Genomic DNA, 17,934 nt, shown 5'->3' with positions numbered 1-17,934 from the left:
TCTGTCTATCCATCTCATTGAGGGTCTTCCTCTTTTTCACTGACTCTAATTTACCAAGCATGATGTCCTTCTCCAGGGACTGGTTCTTCCTGATAGCATGTCCAAAGTACATGAGAGGAAGTCTCGCCATCCTCACTTTCGAGGAGCATTCTGGCTGTACTTCTTCCGAGACAGATTTCTTCATTCTTTTGGCAGCCCATGGTATATTCAATATTCTTCACCAACACTGTAATTCGAAGGCGTCCTCAAAGTGACATCTTTGCTTTTTAACACCTTAAAGAGGTCTTTTGCAGCAGATTTGCCCAATGCAATACATCCTTTGATTTCTTGACTGCTGCTTCCATGGCTGTTGATTGTGGATCCAAGTAAAATGAAGTGCTTGACAACTTCAATATTTCATCCGTTTATCATGACGTTGTTTATTGGTCCATTTGTGAGGATTTTTTTTTTTTTTAATGTTGAGGTGCAATCCATACTGAAGGCTGTAGTCTTTGATCTTCATCAGTAAGTCCTCTTCACTTTGAGCAAGTTGTGTCATCTGCACATTGTAGGTTGTTAAAGAGTCTACCTCCAATCCTGATGCCACATTCTTCTTCAAATAGTCCAGCTTCTTGCATTATCTGCTCAGCATACAGATTGAATAAGTGTGGTGAAAGGATACAACCCTGACGCACATCTTTCCTAACTTCAAACCATGCAGTATCCCCTTATTCTATTCAAATGACTGCCTCTTAGTCTATGTACAGGTTCCACATGAGCACAATTAAGTGTTCTGGGATTCCCATTCTTCGAAATGTTGTCCATAATCTGTTATGATCCACACAGTCGAATGCTTTTGCATAGTCAATAAAGTACAGGAAAACATCTTTCTGGTATTCTCTGCTTTCAGCCATGATCCATCTGACATCAGCAACGATATCCCTCTTCTGAATCTGGCTTGAATTTCTGGCAGTTCCCTGTCGATGTACAGCTGCAACCACTTTTGAATGATTTTCAGCATAATTTTACTTGTGTGTGATATTAATGATATTGTTCGATAATTTCTGCATTCTGTTGGATTACCTTTCTTTGGAATGGGCACAAATATATATCTCTTCCAGTAGGCTGGCTAGGCAGCTGTCCTCCAAATTTCTTGGCATAGACGAGTGAGCACCTCCAGAGCTGCATCTGTTTGTAGAAATATCTCAATTAGTATTCCATCAATTTCTGCAGCCTTGTTTTTCACCAATGCCTTTGGTACTATTGGTTCTTGATCATATGCTACCTCCTGAAATGGCTGAACGCTGACCAATTCTTTTTGGTACAGTGACCCTGTATTCCTTCCATCTTCTTTTGATGCTTCCTCTGTTATTCAATATTTTCCCCGCAGAATTCTTCAGTATTGCAACTTGAGGCTTGAGTTTTTCTTCAGTTCTTTCAGCTTGAGAAATACTGAGTGTGTTCTACCCTTCTGGTTTTCTAACTCCAGGTCTTTGCACATTTCATTATAATACTTTGTTTTCTTGAGTCACCCTTTGAAATCTTTTGTTCAGCACTTTTACTTCAACATTTCTTCTTTTGCTTTGGCTATTCTGAGTTCAAGAGCAAATTTCAGAGTCTCTTCTGACATCCATTTTGGTCTTTTCTTTCTTTCCTGTCTTTTTTTAATGACCTCTTCCTTTCTTCACGTATGATATCCTCGATGTCATTCCACAATTCGTCTGGTCTTTGGTTATTAGTGTTCAATGCGTCAAATCTATTCCTGAGATGGTCTCTAAATTCAGGTAGGACATACTCAAGGTTGTATTTCGACTCTCGTGGACTTGCTCTAATTTTCTTCAGCTTCAACTTGAATTTGCATATGAGCAATTGATGGTCTGTTCTGCAGTCAGCCCCTGGTTTTGTTCTGACTGATGATATTGAGTTTCTCCATTGTTTCTTTCCTTAGATGTAGTCAGTTTGATTGTTGTGTATTCCATTTGGCAAGGTCCATGTGTATAGTTGCCTTATATGTTGTTGAAAAAAGATGTTTGCAATGAAGAAGTTGTTTGCCCTGCAAAATTCTATCATGCAATCTCTGGCGTCATTTCTATCACCAAAGCTATATTTTCTAACTACTGATCCTTCTTCTTTGTTTCCAACTTTCGCTTTCCAATTCCCAGTAATTATCAATGCATCTTGATTGCATGTTTTATCAATTTCACACTGCAGAAGATTGGTAAAAAAGTCTTCAATTTCTTCATCTTTGGCCTTAGTGGTTGGTGCGTAGATTTGAGTAATAGCTGTATTAACTGGTCTTTCTTGTAGTTGTATGAATATTATCCTAACACTGATAGCAGTGTACTTCAGGAAAGATCTTGAAATGTTCTTTTCAACAATGAATGCGATGCCATTCCTCTTCAATTTATCATTCCCGGCATAGTAGACCATATGATTGTCCGATTCAAAATGGCCAATACCAGTCCATCTCAGCTCACTAATGCCTAGGATATTGATTTTTATGCATTCCATTTAGTTTTTGATGACTTCCAATTTTCCTAGATTCATACTTTGTACATACCACATTCCGATTATTAATGGATGTTTATAGGTGTTTCCTCTCATTTTGAGTCATGCCACATCAGCAAATGAAGGTCCCGAGAGCTTGACTCCATCTGTGTCATTAAGGTCAACTCTACTTTGAGGAGGCAGCTCTTCCCCAGTCATATTATGAGTGCCTTCCAACCTGAGGGTCTCATTTTCTGGCACTGTATCGGACAATATTGTGCTGCTATTCTTAAGGTTTTCACTGGCCAATTTTTTCAGAAGTAGACTGCCAGGTCCTTCTTTGTAGCCTGTCTTAGTCTGGAAGCTCTGCTGAAACCTGTCTACCACGGGTGACCTGCTGGTATTTGGAATACTGGTGGCAAAGCTTCCAGTATCACAGCAACATGCAACCCACTACAGTATGACAAACTGACAGATGTGTGGTAGAAACAAATAATATATGGTTGGGGAAATCAAGGCCTAAAGAGTTTAAGTAATTTGTCAAGGCCTCACCCTAAGTAGCAAAGTTGGGATTGGAACATAGTATATAGTAGACATTCAATTTTATCTCTCTTTTTAAAAAATAATTTTTTCTTTTTTTTTAAATCAAACATCAAACTAGTCATGCATCTAGTTTAAAAAACTTAAATCAAATGCCAGCAGTCCCTTGTCTCAACTCTGCCCACCTCTCTCTAGTCCTATTCCCCAGATTTTCATCTCTTTGAAACAGTTTCTTTTGGCATTCATCTCAATATTTTAAAATAATATATTAGACTGCTTTTTCTCAATTTAAAAATTAAATCAGAAATTATTAACTAATGATTTACCTTTTTCTCACATTTGTACCCGGAAGTGCCTTCATCTCATTTTGTTGCATAAGGTTATGTCACAAAACCACCATGGGGTTAAATAATCAGTGTATACATTATCATGACTCTGCAAATATTGTTCACTGCTGTGCTAAGTAGTTTACAATGATTACATTTCCTTTCTTGTAAAAGGTTTTTGTTTTTCCTGTAGTTAATAATTGCCATATTTTTCCATTTGCTTAGTTATCTATGCACTTATCCAAATGCTCCAACAGATCTGTCAATAGTTACTTCAAATGCTTAGGCATATCAGATAACCTCTTAGTTTTACTGTTTTCCCTGGAGACCCTTCTTCTACAGCTCTCGATCCTCCTGCTCCAACTGGAATGGACACCTTTACCCAGCTGCCCAGCTGCCATTCCAGAACCACCTTGGTCATTCTTCTGAGGTTGAGTCCTTGTTTCCTGGATATTTTGCCTTCCTCTTTCTTGGTTTACAGCTCTGTTTTGTTGAAGCATATCCTCCAGTGATGGTCTAAGAAAGGTTGCATGGTATGCAAATTTATTTACTCCTTGCTTATCTGGAAATATTATTTTAGCCTCACACTTGATTGAGGGTTTGGTTGCATACTGAAACCTAGGCTGAAACTCACCTTTGCTCAAAAACTTGAAAATGTTGATGTGTTATCTTCTAGCTTGCAGTGATGCCGATGGAAAATATCCCCCTACACACACCCTCAGAACTTTTAAGATTTTTTATTTCTAGGGTTGTGAAATTTCATGATAATGTGTGGGGCTTTTAAAATTCAATTTACTAACTCAGAATGTGGAGACTCATGTCTTTCAGTTCTGGGAAAGTTTCTTGAACTATTTTTTTTTTTTAAATAATGTTCCCCACCCCCTACCATTTTCTCTAGTCTTTGTTTCTGAAACTCATGTTAGTCACATGTTGGAGCTGGGTTGAAACTCTAATTTTCTTATCTTTTCTCTCTTTTTTCCTGTCTTTTTGGTCTGCTTTCTTGGAGATTTTTAACCATCTTCAACTCTTGGTTTATTTTTTCATTGGAACCCTGGTAGCATAATGGTTAAGCGCTCGACTGCTAACCAAAGTGAGCAGTTCGAATTCACCAGCCCCTCCTTGGAAACCCTATGGGGTGGTTCTACTGTGTCCTATAGGGTCACTATGAGTCAGAATTCACTCAGTGGCAAGGGGTTTGGTTTGTTTTTTTTTAGTTCTCTTATTTTGTTCCTTTTTCAAAACATCCTTTTCTTGTTTTATACATGCAATATCTTCTTTATTTCTCAGAGAAATATCCAGGAGTCAGGCATTAAAAAGCTGACTGAAAGCTGTGTGTTTGATTGCACTTGTTGGTCAGCTGAGGCCATCACTGCAGGGTGTTAGGGAGGCACCCAACCTTTGCACTGGAGGCATCCCTATGGGGTTATTCAACTGCTCCCTAGATGGATCCTCCTATCTCCCGCCTGGGGTATAAACCTGAAGTCCCTCCCCTAGTTTCAGCCCCTTACCTCTCCCCCACCCTCCATTGTACTCAGGTCCCGGAGTTAGGAATCTTCCTGTTCAGATGCTCCAGGGAGTACATTTCCCGTTTCCTACAGTGAGGCTGGGGGAAGGGAAGAGAGGAAACGTAGGAGTTGTCTTGGCTGGGCTCCCTAGAAGCACAGCCTCAGAGGAAATGGGGGTTCTTGTGAAAGTGATTTATTGAGGGCGTGAGGAAAGCAGGGGAACAAAGTTAAGTGAGAACGTGGTCTCAACTAGAGGCTGATCCACCTTGATACAGAGGGTGCTCTGGAACACAAATCACACCAAGAAGTCAGTCCCACTTTGAGGGTGGGGAAGGTGAGGGGCTGGAAGTGGAGGGACGGAGGGATTGCAAGATGCAACTTCTCAGCTGAGGTGACTCCCTTTCAGCAGAGGGCAGTCAGCTGAGAAGGGCACAGCTGTGAGCCCTCAGCCAAACTCACAGCAGCTGGGGAGTTGGGTGTATCAGCCTGCAAGGGGGGTCTGGGTGGGTCTTCAACAGCATTCCCTCCAGAGGTCAACCTCACTGTCTGCAAATTTCCAAGCAAGCCCCCTGACTGTAGCCCCAAGCCTCACCCTGCCTTCCATATGCCTGACCAGAACACTTGCATTAGACTCTGACATGAGCAACATGTTTATTGTGTCAAGTCATGGGGATTTGGAGGTTTATCTGTTATAGCAGGTAGCATTCCCTTAACTAATGCCAATTTCATTTTTAATGGAAGAATGATCAAATGGATGAATCTTGGGCCTATTTTCTCCCAGGGAACTTGAAGTATTTGGAGGACAGGACGTTTGCTTTCTTCCTGATCCCAAAGTCCCTGGCCTTCCTCCACACCTACTGAAATGTACAAAGATTGTATCATAGCAATGAACTAACACCAAATCTGGATTTGTACTATCTATATCTGAGGAGCCCTGGTGGCACAGTTGTTAAGTGCTCAGCTGCTAACCAAAAGTCCAGAGGTTCAAACAAACCAGCTGCTCCACGGGAGAAAGATGTGTCCGTCTGCTTCCATAAAGATCTACAGCCTTAGAAGCCCAATGGGGCAGTTCTACTCTGTCCTGCAGGGTCACCATGAGTTGGAATTGACTCAACGGCAACAATTTTTTTTTCTTTTTTAATCTACATCTAACATATGTACCTACACAATTAGTTTCTGTGATTATATGATTGGTTTGATTCCGCCACCAGACTGGAAGTGGCCCTGCCCCAGGGTAGAGGTGTCACTGAGATGTACCAGGCAGCTGAGTCACCCACCGGGAGCCCTAGTCTCCTCTGAGGCTGCAGACGCCCTATTATCACAAGCAGAAATTATGCAAGGGTGACCTCTACTGACCAAAGGAAGAAACTGCAGTTGCATGCTGCCTCTCCTTCCTAGTACAACGAAAAGACCAACAACATAGTCTTTGCTATCTGCCAGGCACTTCACACATATTATGCCACTTAACCTTGCATTTGTAATATCTACATCTACAAGGCAGGCATCATCACCCCCACTTTACAGCTGAGGAAAATGAGGTTCAGAGAAGGGAACTGACTTGTCTGAGTTCCCATGGCATAAGAGGGATCGCTGTGATTCAACCTGGGTATGTCTGACGCCTCTCTAGTCTCACCCCTGCTGCTCTCCCACCCCCCAGGTGATGCTCCAGCTATATGGCCACTTTTCAGTTCCTCCCACCTCTGGGCCTTTGTACATGCAGTTCCCACTGCCTGGGATGTTCCTCCTACCTCTCTTCACTTAGTTAATTCCTACTCCATAATTTAGGGGCCAGTTCGAACGTCACTTCCTCCAGGAAGCCTTCCTTGACTCCCCAGACAAGCTCCAGGCCCCCAGGTATTCTATTTTCCCTTCTTGGCACTTAGCACAACTTTCAAGTATGTACTTGTGTAACCACTTGCTTAGTTAGCGTCAGTCTTCCCCACTAGCCTGGGAGCAGAGCTGGTGTGGGTTTTGCTGCTTCTGGCCAGCACTGAGCACAGCAACTGGCTCCACAGGCAGGACAGTCAGGGCCTGCTCGGCACAGGCCTCTGGGAAGACGGAGTGGTGGGTGCTCACCAGCTTGACGCTCACCCCGAGATTTGCGGTCAGTAGGCCCATGCAGCACAGGGCTCCAACTGCAGAGGCCACAGTGGTGCAGGGAGGCATGCTGCAGCCTGAGCCGAGGCAGAGGCAGCGGGGCTGGAGACCAAGACAAGTTCCTAGTATGTGGCGACGGGCTGGGACTCTGTGAACCCCTGGTGAGCTGTGGAAGGAAAGGGGGTATCAGGAACCACTGCAGGCCTCCAGTTTGGTAAAGGGAGTGTGGTAGTGCCCATCCCTGAGACAGGCCACAGGTGGTATCTTAGGCTGGGTTCTCTAGAAAAGCAAAACCAGTAAAGCATATAATTATCTCTATAGAGAGATTTGTATCAAGGAAATGGCTCACGTGGTTGTAGAGGCTGGAATGTCCCGAGTCCGTGGGTCACGCTGGAGGCCTCTCCTGATTCACATAGCTGCAGGGGCTGGTAAACCCAAGATCAGGTCAGACAACAGGGTTCTGGCTCACAGGCTAGGAAGACTGATGAATCCCAAGATCAGCAGGCAAGATAGCATGGGAGCTGCTAGCTCAAGTCCCAAGAATCAGAGGTCAGATGAACAGGAGCGAGCTGCAGAATCCAGAGCGAGCAAAAGCCCATGAGCCTTGCCAGAAAGTCCACCTTGCAGGCCACACCCCCAAGGAAGCTCCTTTTCAACTGACTGGCTACTCAGAGCAGATCTCATCATAGAGGTGATCACATCAATACACAACTGCCAAACTATATCATTAACTGCCAAACCGCTGAGAATCATGGCCCAGCCAAGCTGACACGCAACCTTAACCATCACAGGGGGTGATGCCAAAAGGCTGTACTCCACTTGCCCACTCCTACCCGGACCTTCCCGCTCCCATCAGTGGCCTGGACCCTGTCTCCAGCACCAGACAAAGGCCACACAGCTCAGCAGCCCAAGCTCCTTTTATTAACCATCATCCCTTCTCCAAGTTGTACAAAAAGACAAAACAAAACAAAACAAAAACACAGTAAAATACCCTGACAGGGAGGGTAGGGGAGGAAATGGTGAGGGTACTCCTGAGGTTAGGAGATTCCAGCTCCTTTTCCCAAATGGCCCTGCTCTGGGTGGCAGTGACTCCCCTTACATCCTCCCGCTGCCCCTGCCCCCCGACCCTGAAATACAGCATTTGGTGGCTGTGCAGTCTAATCTTGTCAGGGCTGGGGGCTGGCAGGGCTTGGTGCTGTGCAGGAGGCTGAGAGAGAACTGCAGGAGTGGGTCTGGCCCAGGGCAGAGAGAGGCAGGTTCCAGCAGGGGATGGAGAAAAGGCAGGCCATCTAGTCTGGGGACTGGGCAGAAGCCTAGCTGACCTCTGACTGCCTCCACTCCTTCTTACAGCTGACTGCCCTGAGTGGTGGGCTGCTGGGGGCTGCCCCCCTCGCCTCCAGTACAGAGGTTTTGGGCAAGAAAGGCCAAGGAAATGATAGGCATTCCAGGTGGAAGAAGCCTGACTCAGTACCTGGGATTGACCAAAGTGCTCAGTACCTAGGCAGCTGAGGGGCCAAGGTCAGTCAGGATGGGAATATGGAAGGAGAGAACAGAGTCCCTCCTCATCCTACCTGGGACAATTCAGGTGTGACCTCAGTGATGCTGAGGAAGCTGATGAGATAGGGTTTGGCATCCATCCCCAACTTACGTGAGTGGGAGAGACTGAGTTACACAGAGAAACAAGGGCAAGGCATAGAGAAGCGATGTGAGGACGGGGGATGGGGTGAAACTTCCAGGATGGAGTGACTGGACTTAAACGGTGACCCCTGTTGGTGACAACTGCCCTTTTTCTCTCTGGGCTATCATGCTGGGGTTGGCTATGGATGGGAGCGGAGGAAGAGGAGCAATCATTGAGATCAGACAGGTTCCCCTTGATCCTGGCCAGCCCAGCCTGCGTGCAGAGCCTGCAGCCTTCAAAATTGGATGAAGGAACATAAAGGCTCCCAGCCTTCTCCATCACCCATCGTTTTACCTCTGAAAAGATGGGTCCACGTGGAATCTGAGAGAAAAGCAGACCCCCATGGGGAAAGCTAACGGAGGAGTCCTCACAGCACCGTGGCACAGTATGGCCCTAGCTTCAGAGCTGGGCTGGCAGTGTTTGTAAACATTAGACATGATAGTGTCCTGGGAGTGGAGGAGAGGGATGCCCGCCTGGACCATCAGATTTGAGGAAAGAGACAGGGTGAGGCCCCAAAAGGCCTGGGAGATGTCCACTAGCCATGGGAAAGATGTCTACCAGGCTCACTGTGGGTCCAGCCGTCTCTGTTGCCTCTGGAGCAGGCACTGAGCCTGGGGGTACTGAGCATAGCCCTACTCAGGACAGGTGCTCCAGAGGGAAGTCAGCCTGGGTCCTTTGTTCCAAGACCTACTGTCCCTCTTCACTCATGGGTTCCAGGCATGGAGAAGTCGAGAGTTGGGGGAGGGGGAAGGGTTCCTCTGTGATGCAAGACCCCCTCCCACCAACCATGGCGCTGCCAGGAGTGGGGAGCTGGAAAGGAGCTGGGTTTGCGTTGTCCAGAGGTGTGGGCCCTCCTTTCATCCAGAACCGTCCCTGGAAGAGGAGGTCTGGATGCCATCCCGCCAGTCCAGGGGAATGACACCAGACTCAGGGTGGCCCCACAGGTCTAAGAGATGGGTCCCTGGCAAAGGCTGTATCTTTTTCGGGAGGCAGTTGTTAGGCCAAGAGATCCACGAAGATGGCGTTGGCTGTGGTCTGGCCGAAGATGAAGGCTCCCAGGGTGACCAAGAGGACTCCGTAACTGACCAGCACCCACCAGCTGTAGGGCAGAAGGCAAGAGAGGCCTGGTCAGTCATCCCATCCCATGACTCTGCAGGCTCCAATATATCGGTTAATTAACGTAATTACTTATACTCTTTTTCCTGTTTATAGAGTACTTCCTACCTTCCCAAGGACTTTCCATTCAAATATAAGCGGGGCTGGCGGGGTGTATTATCCCCATTGTTGTTGCTGGTTGCTGTCAACTCATAGTGACCCCACATGTGCAGAGAAGAACTGCTCCATAGGGTTTTTGAGGCTGTGATCTTTCGGAAGCAGATCAATAGGGCTGTCTTCTGAGGTGCCTCTAAAGTGGGTCTGAAGTGCCAACCTTTTGGCTAGGTGGAGCGCTTAACCGTCTGTGCCACCCAGGGACTCCTTGTATTATCCCTAGTCCATGGGTAAGGAGACCAAGAGCTAATGGGATTAACTGGTCACAGCAAGGCAAGGACAGGACCAGGATTAGAATGAAGGTTCAGGAAAAGGCAGTTCACATGCAGTGTAATCCACTTCATTAAAAAAAAAAAAAGAAGACAGACATCTGCAAATATGTTCATCAAAAACAGCAATGGGGTTATAACCTGGTACTGGAAGTGTGATTTTTATTTTCTTTTTTAGACTCAACTGTATTTTCTAAGTTTTCTACAATGAACAAGTATTACCTAATAATTTTTTTCTTCAAAGTGTGCAACCTGTTCTCAACCTCTCTATAATTCAAGGAATGTGCATATTAAACAATGTAATGTTTTCCACCCAGGAGACTAACAAAACTAAAAAAACTGTTACACGCAGTGTTGGCAGGGGTGTCGGGAAAAGGGTGCTCTCATTCACTGCTGCTGGGACCGCCATGAGTACTGCCTTTTTGGAGGCAAAGTGAAAATTAACATGCCCTGTGACCCAGCAACTTCCCTCTAGGAATCCATCCTACCCAAATCCTTGAGCATGTGTTCCCAAAATTATATGTACAAGAATATTCACATTCAGGGCACCTTCATACAACAGACTAGTCTGCAGCCATTAAAAAAGGAAGTGGGCCTAGGTGCCCTGACATAGAAGTATCTCCAAGACACATGGTTTAAGTGGAGGAAGGAGGCAAGTAGCAGAGCAGTGTGTCTGGCACGGAACCATTTTGACAAAAACAAAACTAGACAAAAGCCCCTGTTTGTGTGTACATATCCATAGCTATGTGCATACAGACATGCATACATGCACAGAATGGTCTAGAAGGACACACGTCAGACTGGTAACAGGGAGCTGTCTCTGGAAAAGGAATGGGGTGGGGAGCGGGGCTGGGGGTGAAAATGGCCTTTTACTTTTTCTTCGACGTCTTTCTGTACTGTTTGAATGGTACCTATTACTCATTTTTTTATGTATAAACCCCCCCCCATTTTTAAAAAAATATGCAGGTCTCCTGACTCCTACCTATTTTAAGGTCCCTCACGGCCATTCCTCGATCTGCCCCCTCCCTGAGAGGACCATGGGCTGGGCCCTGCCTTACCTGGCTGGCTTGACTTCCTCCATCTCAGAGAGTTTGGCTTGAATGAGGCACAGTCCTAGAAGAGAAGAGGTGCCCTGAGAGCTTAGGTGGGCTCCTCACTTCAGGCCTAGCCTCCCGCCAGCTCCCCATTTACTAAGAGGCAGATGTGGTGGAAGGCCTATGTTTACTCTTCCAGATACTCCATCTCTGCCTGCCATGCCACACCCAGTTGGAAGCCTGGCATCTGCCCCCTCTCCTGGGAGTGACTAACCAGCATCTGACCAGCACCCCTTGGGCTGCAAGCAAGACTCAGAGCTATAGGGGCAGCACTGGATGGAGACTCAGTGGTGGCCATGCCCCAGGGTCCCCCGCTCTCCCCAGTACACTTCTTAGCAGATGTGGCCTCTTTGCTCCAGGCAAAGTGCCAAGGGCTTTCAAGGTGGCTTCATGGCTAGAAACAAGCTGGCAAGATACGGAACTCACAGTCAGGTGACAAGACACCTGTAGTCCTGAGTTTGCCCACTTCCCAGGGATCTGGCGGCAGACCTATGTCTGGAATTCAGGTCTCCCAGTTTCTGCATCGGGGGGCTGCCATCGAACCCCGTTGCCCCGTGGACTGTAATGGGCTAAACCAGCCGGATCCCCGATGGTCTGGCAGCCGTGGACCCAGATGCCAGAGAGACTTGCGTTTGAAAAGGTTTTGTGACTTACCGGCTGTATATGTTAACCTCTGGGCAAGTTTGTTACCCTCTCTGAACCTCAGTCTCCTCATTAGTAAAAAAAAGATAACAACTACCCCTTCTTTACAGGAGACAATGCTTGGGCAGGGGATGACAGTGAGCCTGAGTGGGTGATCAACAAACGCTGGAGGGTACTCTCCCAGGCAAAGTTTGAACAAGCGGGGAGCTGAGGCTGGGGAGGCCCTGGGGGTCAGTGCTGTGCGGACATGAGAAGGGGGACCTGGGGCCCGCACCTGGGAAGACGAAGATGAAGCAGGCTGCCAGGCCTCCAACGACCGAGATGACCTTGCCGATGTCAGGGATGAATAGTGCCAGCAGCAGGGTGAGCAGGAACCAGACCAGCGTCTGCAGCACTCGCCGCCGCCGCTCACGCCCCACGTCCTCCTCCACCGGCGTCCCCTGGTAGCGCAGCCACAGGCCCTCGACCACAGCCCTGCCCACATGGAGAGGAGGGGGCTCAGAGGTGGCCCTGCTCACAGCCCCACCCAAGCTCACACGAGCCAGACCCTCAGATGAGCAGATTGTGGGGAAGAGGCTCTCATCCCTGAGCCTCGATTTTTAATTCTGTAAAATGGGCCTAACGTTTCTCCTCAGGGTTGCCGTGGGGACTGGATGAGATGGTGAATGGGAAGGGCTTGGTGTCTTGCCTCACCACATGAGAACTGATACTATTATTCTCCTTAAAAGGAAGTGCCTGGGGTACCTAGAAGGCTGGGTGTCCATGTCATAGCTCAGGAAGGATCTGGACTACAGATCTTAGAGGACTCACAGAACATTCCAGTGACCCTGAGATAAAGGGGGCACCTGAGACGCAGGATCTTAGGGAGCCATCCTAGGCACTGACACTCTTCTATGGGCTTCAGTTTCTCCTTCGACAAAACAGGTTCCACACAAGGCCAAAGGACCATGTTCAAGGGGCTCACAGGGGCTCTAGCGAGAGGGAGCACTTCACTGAGGTGGGGAGTGAGCTCACCGCCCACAGAAGTGCAGGATGGGGTAGGAAGTAAGCACGCTAAGGATGATGAAGGCTCGGGCAACGGCCACAGCCATGTCCTCTGAGGGATAGGACAGGAGCACATCGGGGTCCACGGCAGCTCCAAAGGTCAGGAAACCACAGATGCCTGTGAGCAGGGAGAAGAAGGTGGGGTTAGGGCCACTCCTGGGAGGGCAGGGGAGGGTCTGTCCACTCCCCAGTACAACAGCAGACAGGGAGGATACTGGAGCAGCTCTGCAGAGGCACAAGGTGACCGGACACTGTCCTTGCCTGATTTCTTCCTCCCCCTTGCAGGAAGTGGTCTGGCTATACTACCGTCTGTCTGTCTTGAACTTGCCTAGCTCACTCCTGTCTCAGCCTCTGTACTAACCATTCCGTCTCCCCCAGATCTTTATGCTGCCATCTCCTCCTCATTCAGGTCTCAGTTCAGATGTCCCCTCAGAGAACGGTTCCTGCCTGGCCTATCTCAAATAACCCCACCTCCACCCACTCTCTCTATTGTTCTATTTCTTCAGAGCACTCATCCCTCTGAATTTTTTTTTTTACTTGTTGACCATCCATCTCCCCAACCGGAACACAAGCCCCAGGAGAATAGGGACTGTGCATCTCTTGTTCCTGGCTGTCTTCACAGGCAGCTCCAGGAACTGTCTGTGGAAGGAATGCAGGCCACAGGGACATTCTTCCTGGTCTCCCAGTCCTGCCCCCTCATCCAGATCATTCTCCACAGACTAGCCAGAGCCAACTCTCGCTGAGCCACTCCTCTGCTTAAAACCCTTCCTTCCTGGCTCCCAACAAGTTCTCAAGGCCCAACAGGATCTGGCCCCTTACCCCGCTCCAGCCACATGGACCTTCCTTCTCCTTCCTGCCTCAAGGACTTGACATTTTCTGGTTGCTCTGTCTGGAATACTCTTGTTTAGGTCTTCATATTCTGCTTCCTTTTCATCATTTGGGCCTCCTCAAATATCACCTCCTCAGAGAGGGAACTTCTGTGAACCTCTCCCCCCTCAAGTCACCCCCCACCCAGTCACACTCACAACTCCACCATTTCACTGACATCATGGCCCTCACCACTCTCTGGAACTCCTTCTTGAGTCTGGATTGTTTAACTCTGCATGCCTGTCTCCCCATCTAGACTGACTTCCATGAGGGCACGACCAAGTCTGTCTCAGCTCCACTGTGTCCCCCATGCTGAGAACAGTGGGGCTTACTAGGCACCACTTTAGAGCTATTCAATGAATCGCTCTCATCTGGCAGGAGGCGGCCCATGGGAGCTCAAGTTCAAGTTAATGTCTACAAGTGTTTAATGTGCTGGGAGTAAAGGGCTGTTCCCAGGAAAGCTGGGCCAGAGGCCGTGGGGACGCAAGGGAAAGTGGGAGCACTCCAAGCCTGGCCCTCAAGGGGAATACTCACCTGTGCCCATGTAGACAGCAAGGGCTATGACCATGGCGGCCGTCACCACCCCACCCCAGGTCTTCACCTCGGGCTGCCGCATGCTGTTGAAGACGGGCACGCTACTCACGTGGCACTGTCAGGGTGAAGGGCATGGTCACAGTGGGGGAGTGACCTCACCCATTTCCAGAGGGAGGGACTTTGGGGACAAAGGCCCCAGGGACAAAGGGCAAGTCCTGGGGCCCCCACTCCATCCTTCGTCCCAGAATTCCCCCCATCCTGCCTGGAATGTGGGTTCCATCCCTGGGTAAGAGATGAGCTAAGGGGATGATGGGGACCTTGTAACTGGCACCTGAAATCCGAAGCAGATGGTGGGCATGGCATTGAACACGGCTACCCAGGAAGCCGGCCTGCAGACAAACACACGGGGTGCTGCTGCCTGTGGACCCCCACACCCCCACGCCTCACTCAGCCCACCATGGCCTCTACCAACCAGCATCTATACGTTTGACCCACATAAGTCTGGAGACAGGGAGAGGCGACATCTCCACCTCACAGGTCAGTAAACCGTGGCTTTCAGAGGCCCTCTGGGACCAAAACCCAGAATTCCTGGTTCCTAGATTGGGGCTTCTGCTATTCTGGTTTGTTCCTTTCAAAAGAAGGAAACTTTTTTCTTTTTAATGACCAAACAGATTCACCTACATGTAAAAGATACAGAAATTACAGATAAGCATAAGTAAGTAAAATGTTCAGTTACACCCTGGCTGTCTCCATGCTGGTTCATCTGTTGAACGTTTGTGGCCAAGTCTCTCCCTGTCCCTGGTTCTCCCTCTTCCCTTTAGTACAAAGAGATCAGGACTTCTTGCTTCCTTCTTTCCATGACCAATGAGTCAATCCCTGACGAGCTAAGCCTTGGGAAGAGAGCCTTGGTGGCCTTTTGATCCCCGACCCAGCACTTCCCGGGGCCCAAGTGGCCGGCTTCTACTCAAATGTCTCCTGGGGGCCCCACCTACCTGGTCAGGATGTCCCCAGGGGTCATCTCTTTATCTGGCCAGAAGTATTTGATGATAACAATGGCAGTGACGTACCAGGTGCCCACGACACTCAGGAAGCTGCCAAGAAGGAGAGACTGAGCATCCTCCTCCCCCAGCCACCCCTCTCCAGTCACATCCCCAGGGGCAGCCACACTCAGCTCAAGTGACCTAAGTGTCTACTGAATAATTGGGAGACTATTCCAAGCAAATGCCTGAGAAATAAGTTTTGGAGAAACCTGCCACAGCTTGGAGGAAGCTGGACAGACAATAGGGGACCAGACCAACATTTCTGGCCATAGGGAAAGGCACTGGTTCAGCTTCAATCAAAGCGGCCCAGACGTGGAGAGGGCTGTGAGCAGGGCATCCTCTGAACCTGGCTTCTGAGAACTAGGAGATGCTGAGATCAAAGGCGTTAGTCCAAATACTGGAAAGTCAGCATTGAAGGGGACCTTTGAGACAGCTGTGTGTGGCCCCTTCACTTACAGATTGGGAAACGGCCTAGAGTGAAGCAGAAGGGCCTGGAATCTTTCAGAGAATCTTTTCAGAGACTGAGCCGGAGAGCCAGTCCTCTCCCTTCATACCAAGCTGCATGGAAGATGTTGCCAAGCTGACAATCACAAATGATCAAAACTCTCATCCTCCCAGGGAAAGACAAGCCCCAGCCAGCAGGCTGCCTGCACACTCCCAGCCACGGCCCAGGCCTTCCTTGACAAGGACACACAGAGCTGAGTCTCTCACTGATGCAAAGGGCCATGTCTCCTTTGTTGCTGACAGGAGAGGAAGTCTTATACCTGAAACCCTGCAAGCCCTGGACCGGCCTGCCTTGACCACTCTTGCTCCCCAAGAAGGTGAGGAGGTATGGGGGGGGAGGGGTTTCCCAGCAGCCCTTCGGTCCCCAGCTTTCTGCCAGGCGCTGTGGGCGGAGAAGGTGGGGCCTCCGAACCTGGCATATTTCTGGAAGCCGATCTCCCTGGGGATGGAGAGTGGCAGGATGAAGAGGAAGGCGGTGAGGCTGATGGTGAATTTGCGGTCTGTGTACCAGGGGCCACTGCTGGCCCCCTCAGGCCCCTCTGCCACCACAGCTATAACTGCACAGGGAGGAAGGGGGATATGTCATGCCAGGGTAGCACCGGGTGCGATGTCCTGCTCTGCTTGGCCTCAGGACCCCCATCTGAGGGAGGATTCCCAGATGGAGGCTGGGCCCAGGCTGGGCCTTGGGCAGGTGTTCAGCGCCCTGTCCCTCCACCCCATGATCCCCAGAAAGGAGGAGGTGGGCACTCAGGGAACCTCACTCTTGTCCTGCTGGTCCCCGATGATGATGAGGAAGGCAATGCAGGTGCCGAAGGTGTAGACGGCGATGGCCACCTCACACAGCACGCCTGTCAGCTTGCCACACACGGCCCACACCACCTCCTGGTAGGTTCTCTCATTGCTGGCCTGGGAGCAGTAGGCTAGGATGACGAGGCCGCTGATGATGAAAACCAGCATGCACTGCAGGCAGGGGCAGAGAACGAGGGGGTGTGGGAAGACCTGCCAGCAGAAGGCATCCTGCGCTGGTCAGCACCTCCTAGGCCAGCACCCAAAGTGGGCTTGGCAAATGAGTCTCACCTCACAGGGCAATTTTAATTGATTGCTGGAGGCTGCTAGGTTGAGATTTTCTTTAAATACAAAGTTTTGTAGAAATTTTCAAACATACACAAAAGTGGAGAGAAAAGTATCATGGGCCCCCATTTACCCATCACTGACCTTAAAAAATGATCAATTCTTGGCCAATCTTGTTTCATCTATTTCCCTCCCCCCGCCCCCACTCTGGATTGTTTTGAAGAAATACAAGCTTCATATCACTTCATCAGTAAATATTTCAGTATGCAATTCCAAATGATAAGGACCGTCTCTTTAAACGTTAACTACAAAATCACTGTAACACCTAAAATAATTAAATATGCAGTTAATGTTCAAACTTTCCTGATCGTTGGGCCTCATCTGGGCTCAGAGAACAGAATGCTCGAATAGATTAGTAATGTCTGCTATGTGTCAGGGTGGGGAGAACAGTAGCACGTATGTCACCTACTGGCCATCCCTGATCCAAAGCCTCCCTTTTGAGGCAAAAAGCCCAGACCCACCACCTAAATGGCACCCGCACTCTTCATGCCAACACCCTTACCATTTGCAGCGTGATGCCAGCTGCCACACCCCCAGCAGTGCTGAAGGCTGCTGGGAAGTTGAGCAGCCCTGCCCCTAGGCAGGCGTTGACTACAATGAAGATGGCCCCAAGCGTGGAAGTGGTGCCTCTGTCTGTACCCCCGGAAGAGGCCTCTCCATCACCCTTGGGGGCTGTGTCCACACAGGGACTCTGCAGCAGGCGGGCTCGCTCCCCAGCATCTGTGCTCCAGCCCCACTCGCCAGGGTTGCTGTTGATGTTGAGCTGGGCCATGGCCCCGAGAACCCTCTGCCTGCAGGATTTGCGGGTTCTGTCTTACAACCACATCCCCTGGGCAGTGAAGGGTACGGCCAGAGCTCGGCTGTAGGGCAGCACCAGCGTGTTCAAGCTGCTACCCTGGGAGGTCTGTGGGCTCTGGCTCTTCTCAAC

At 49.1% G+C, this 17,934-nt stretch overlaps 1 protein-coding gene across 2 annotated transcripts; it reads right to left on the bottom strand.

Annotated features, from left to right (window-relative positions):
* Nucleotides 1–8,649: 8,649 nt before the first annotated feature.
* Nucleotides 8,650–17,934, bottom strand: SLC38A7 (solute carrier family 38 member 7). 2 transcript variants are annotated; one of them, XM_023726857.1, is made up of 10 exons: nucleotides 17,509–17,934; nucleotides 16,637–16,835; nucleotides 16,288–16,432; nucleotides 15,324–15,422; nucleotides 14,663–14,720; nucleotides 14,332–14,446; nucleotides 12,901–13,048; nucleotides 12,161–12,360; nucleotides 11,209–11,263; nucleotides 8,650–9,711 (listed from the first exon to the last, which is right to left on the bottom strand). In XM_023726857.1, the coding sequence occupies exons 1-10, from the start codon at nucleotides 17,776–17,778 to the stop codon at nucleotides 9,609–9,611; spliced, it is 1,392 nt and encodes a 463-aa protein (XP_023582625.1). In that variant the 5' UTR covers nucleotides 17,779–17,934; the 3' UTR covers nucleotides 8,650–9,608. The 2 variants fall into 2 exon arrangements, with proteins under 2 accessions (XP_023582625.1, XP_023582626.1); XM_023726858.1 differs by lacking the exons at nucleotides 11,209–11,263; nucleotides 12,161–12,360; nucleotides 12,901–13,048.

This window comes from Trichechus manatus, unplaced genomic scaffold (assembly GCF_000243295.1).
Source record: "Trichechus manatus latirostris isolate Lorelei unplaced genomic scaffold, TriManLat1.0 scaffold00014, whole genome shotgun sequence".
Taxonomy (NCBI): Eukaryota; Metazoa; Chordata; class Mammalia; order Sirenia; family Trichechidae; genus Trichechus; species Trichechus manatus.
Note: the sequence above shows the minus strand (reverse complement) of the source record. Positions and strands in the feature narration are given on the sequence as shown.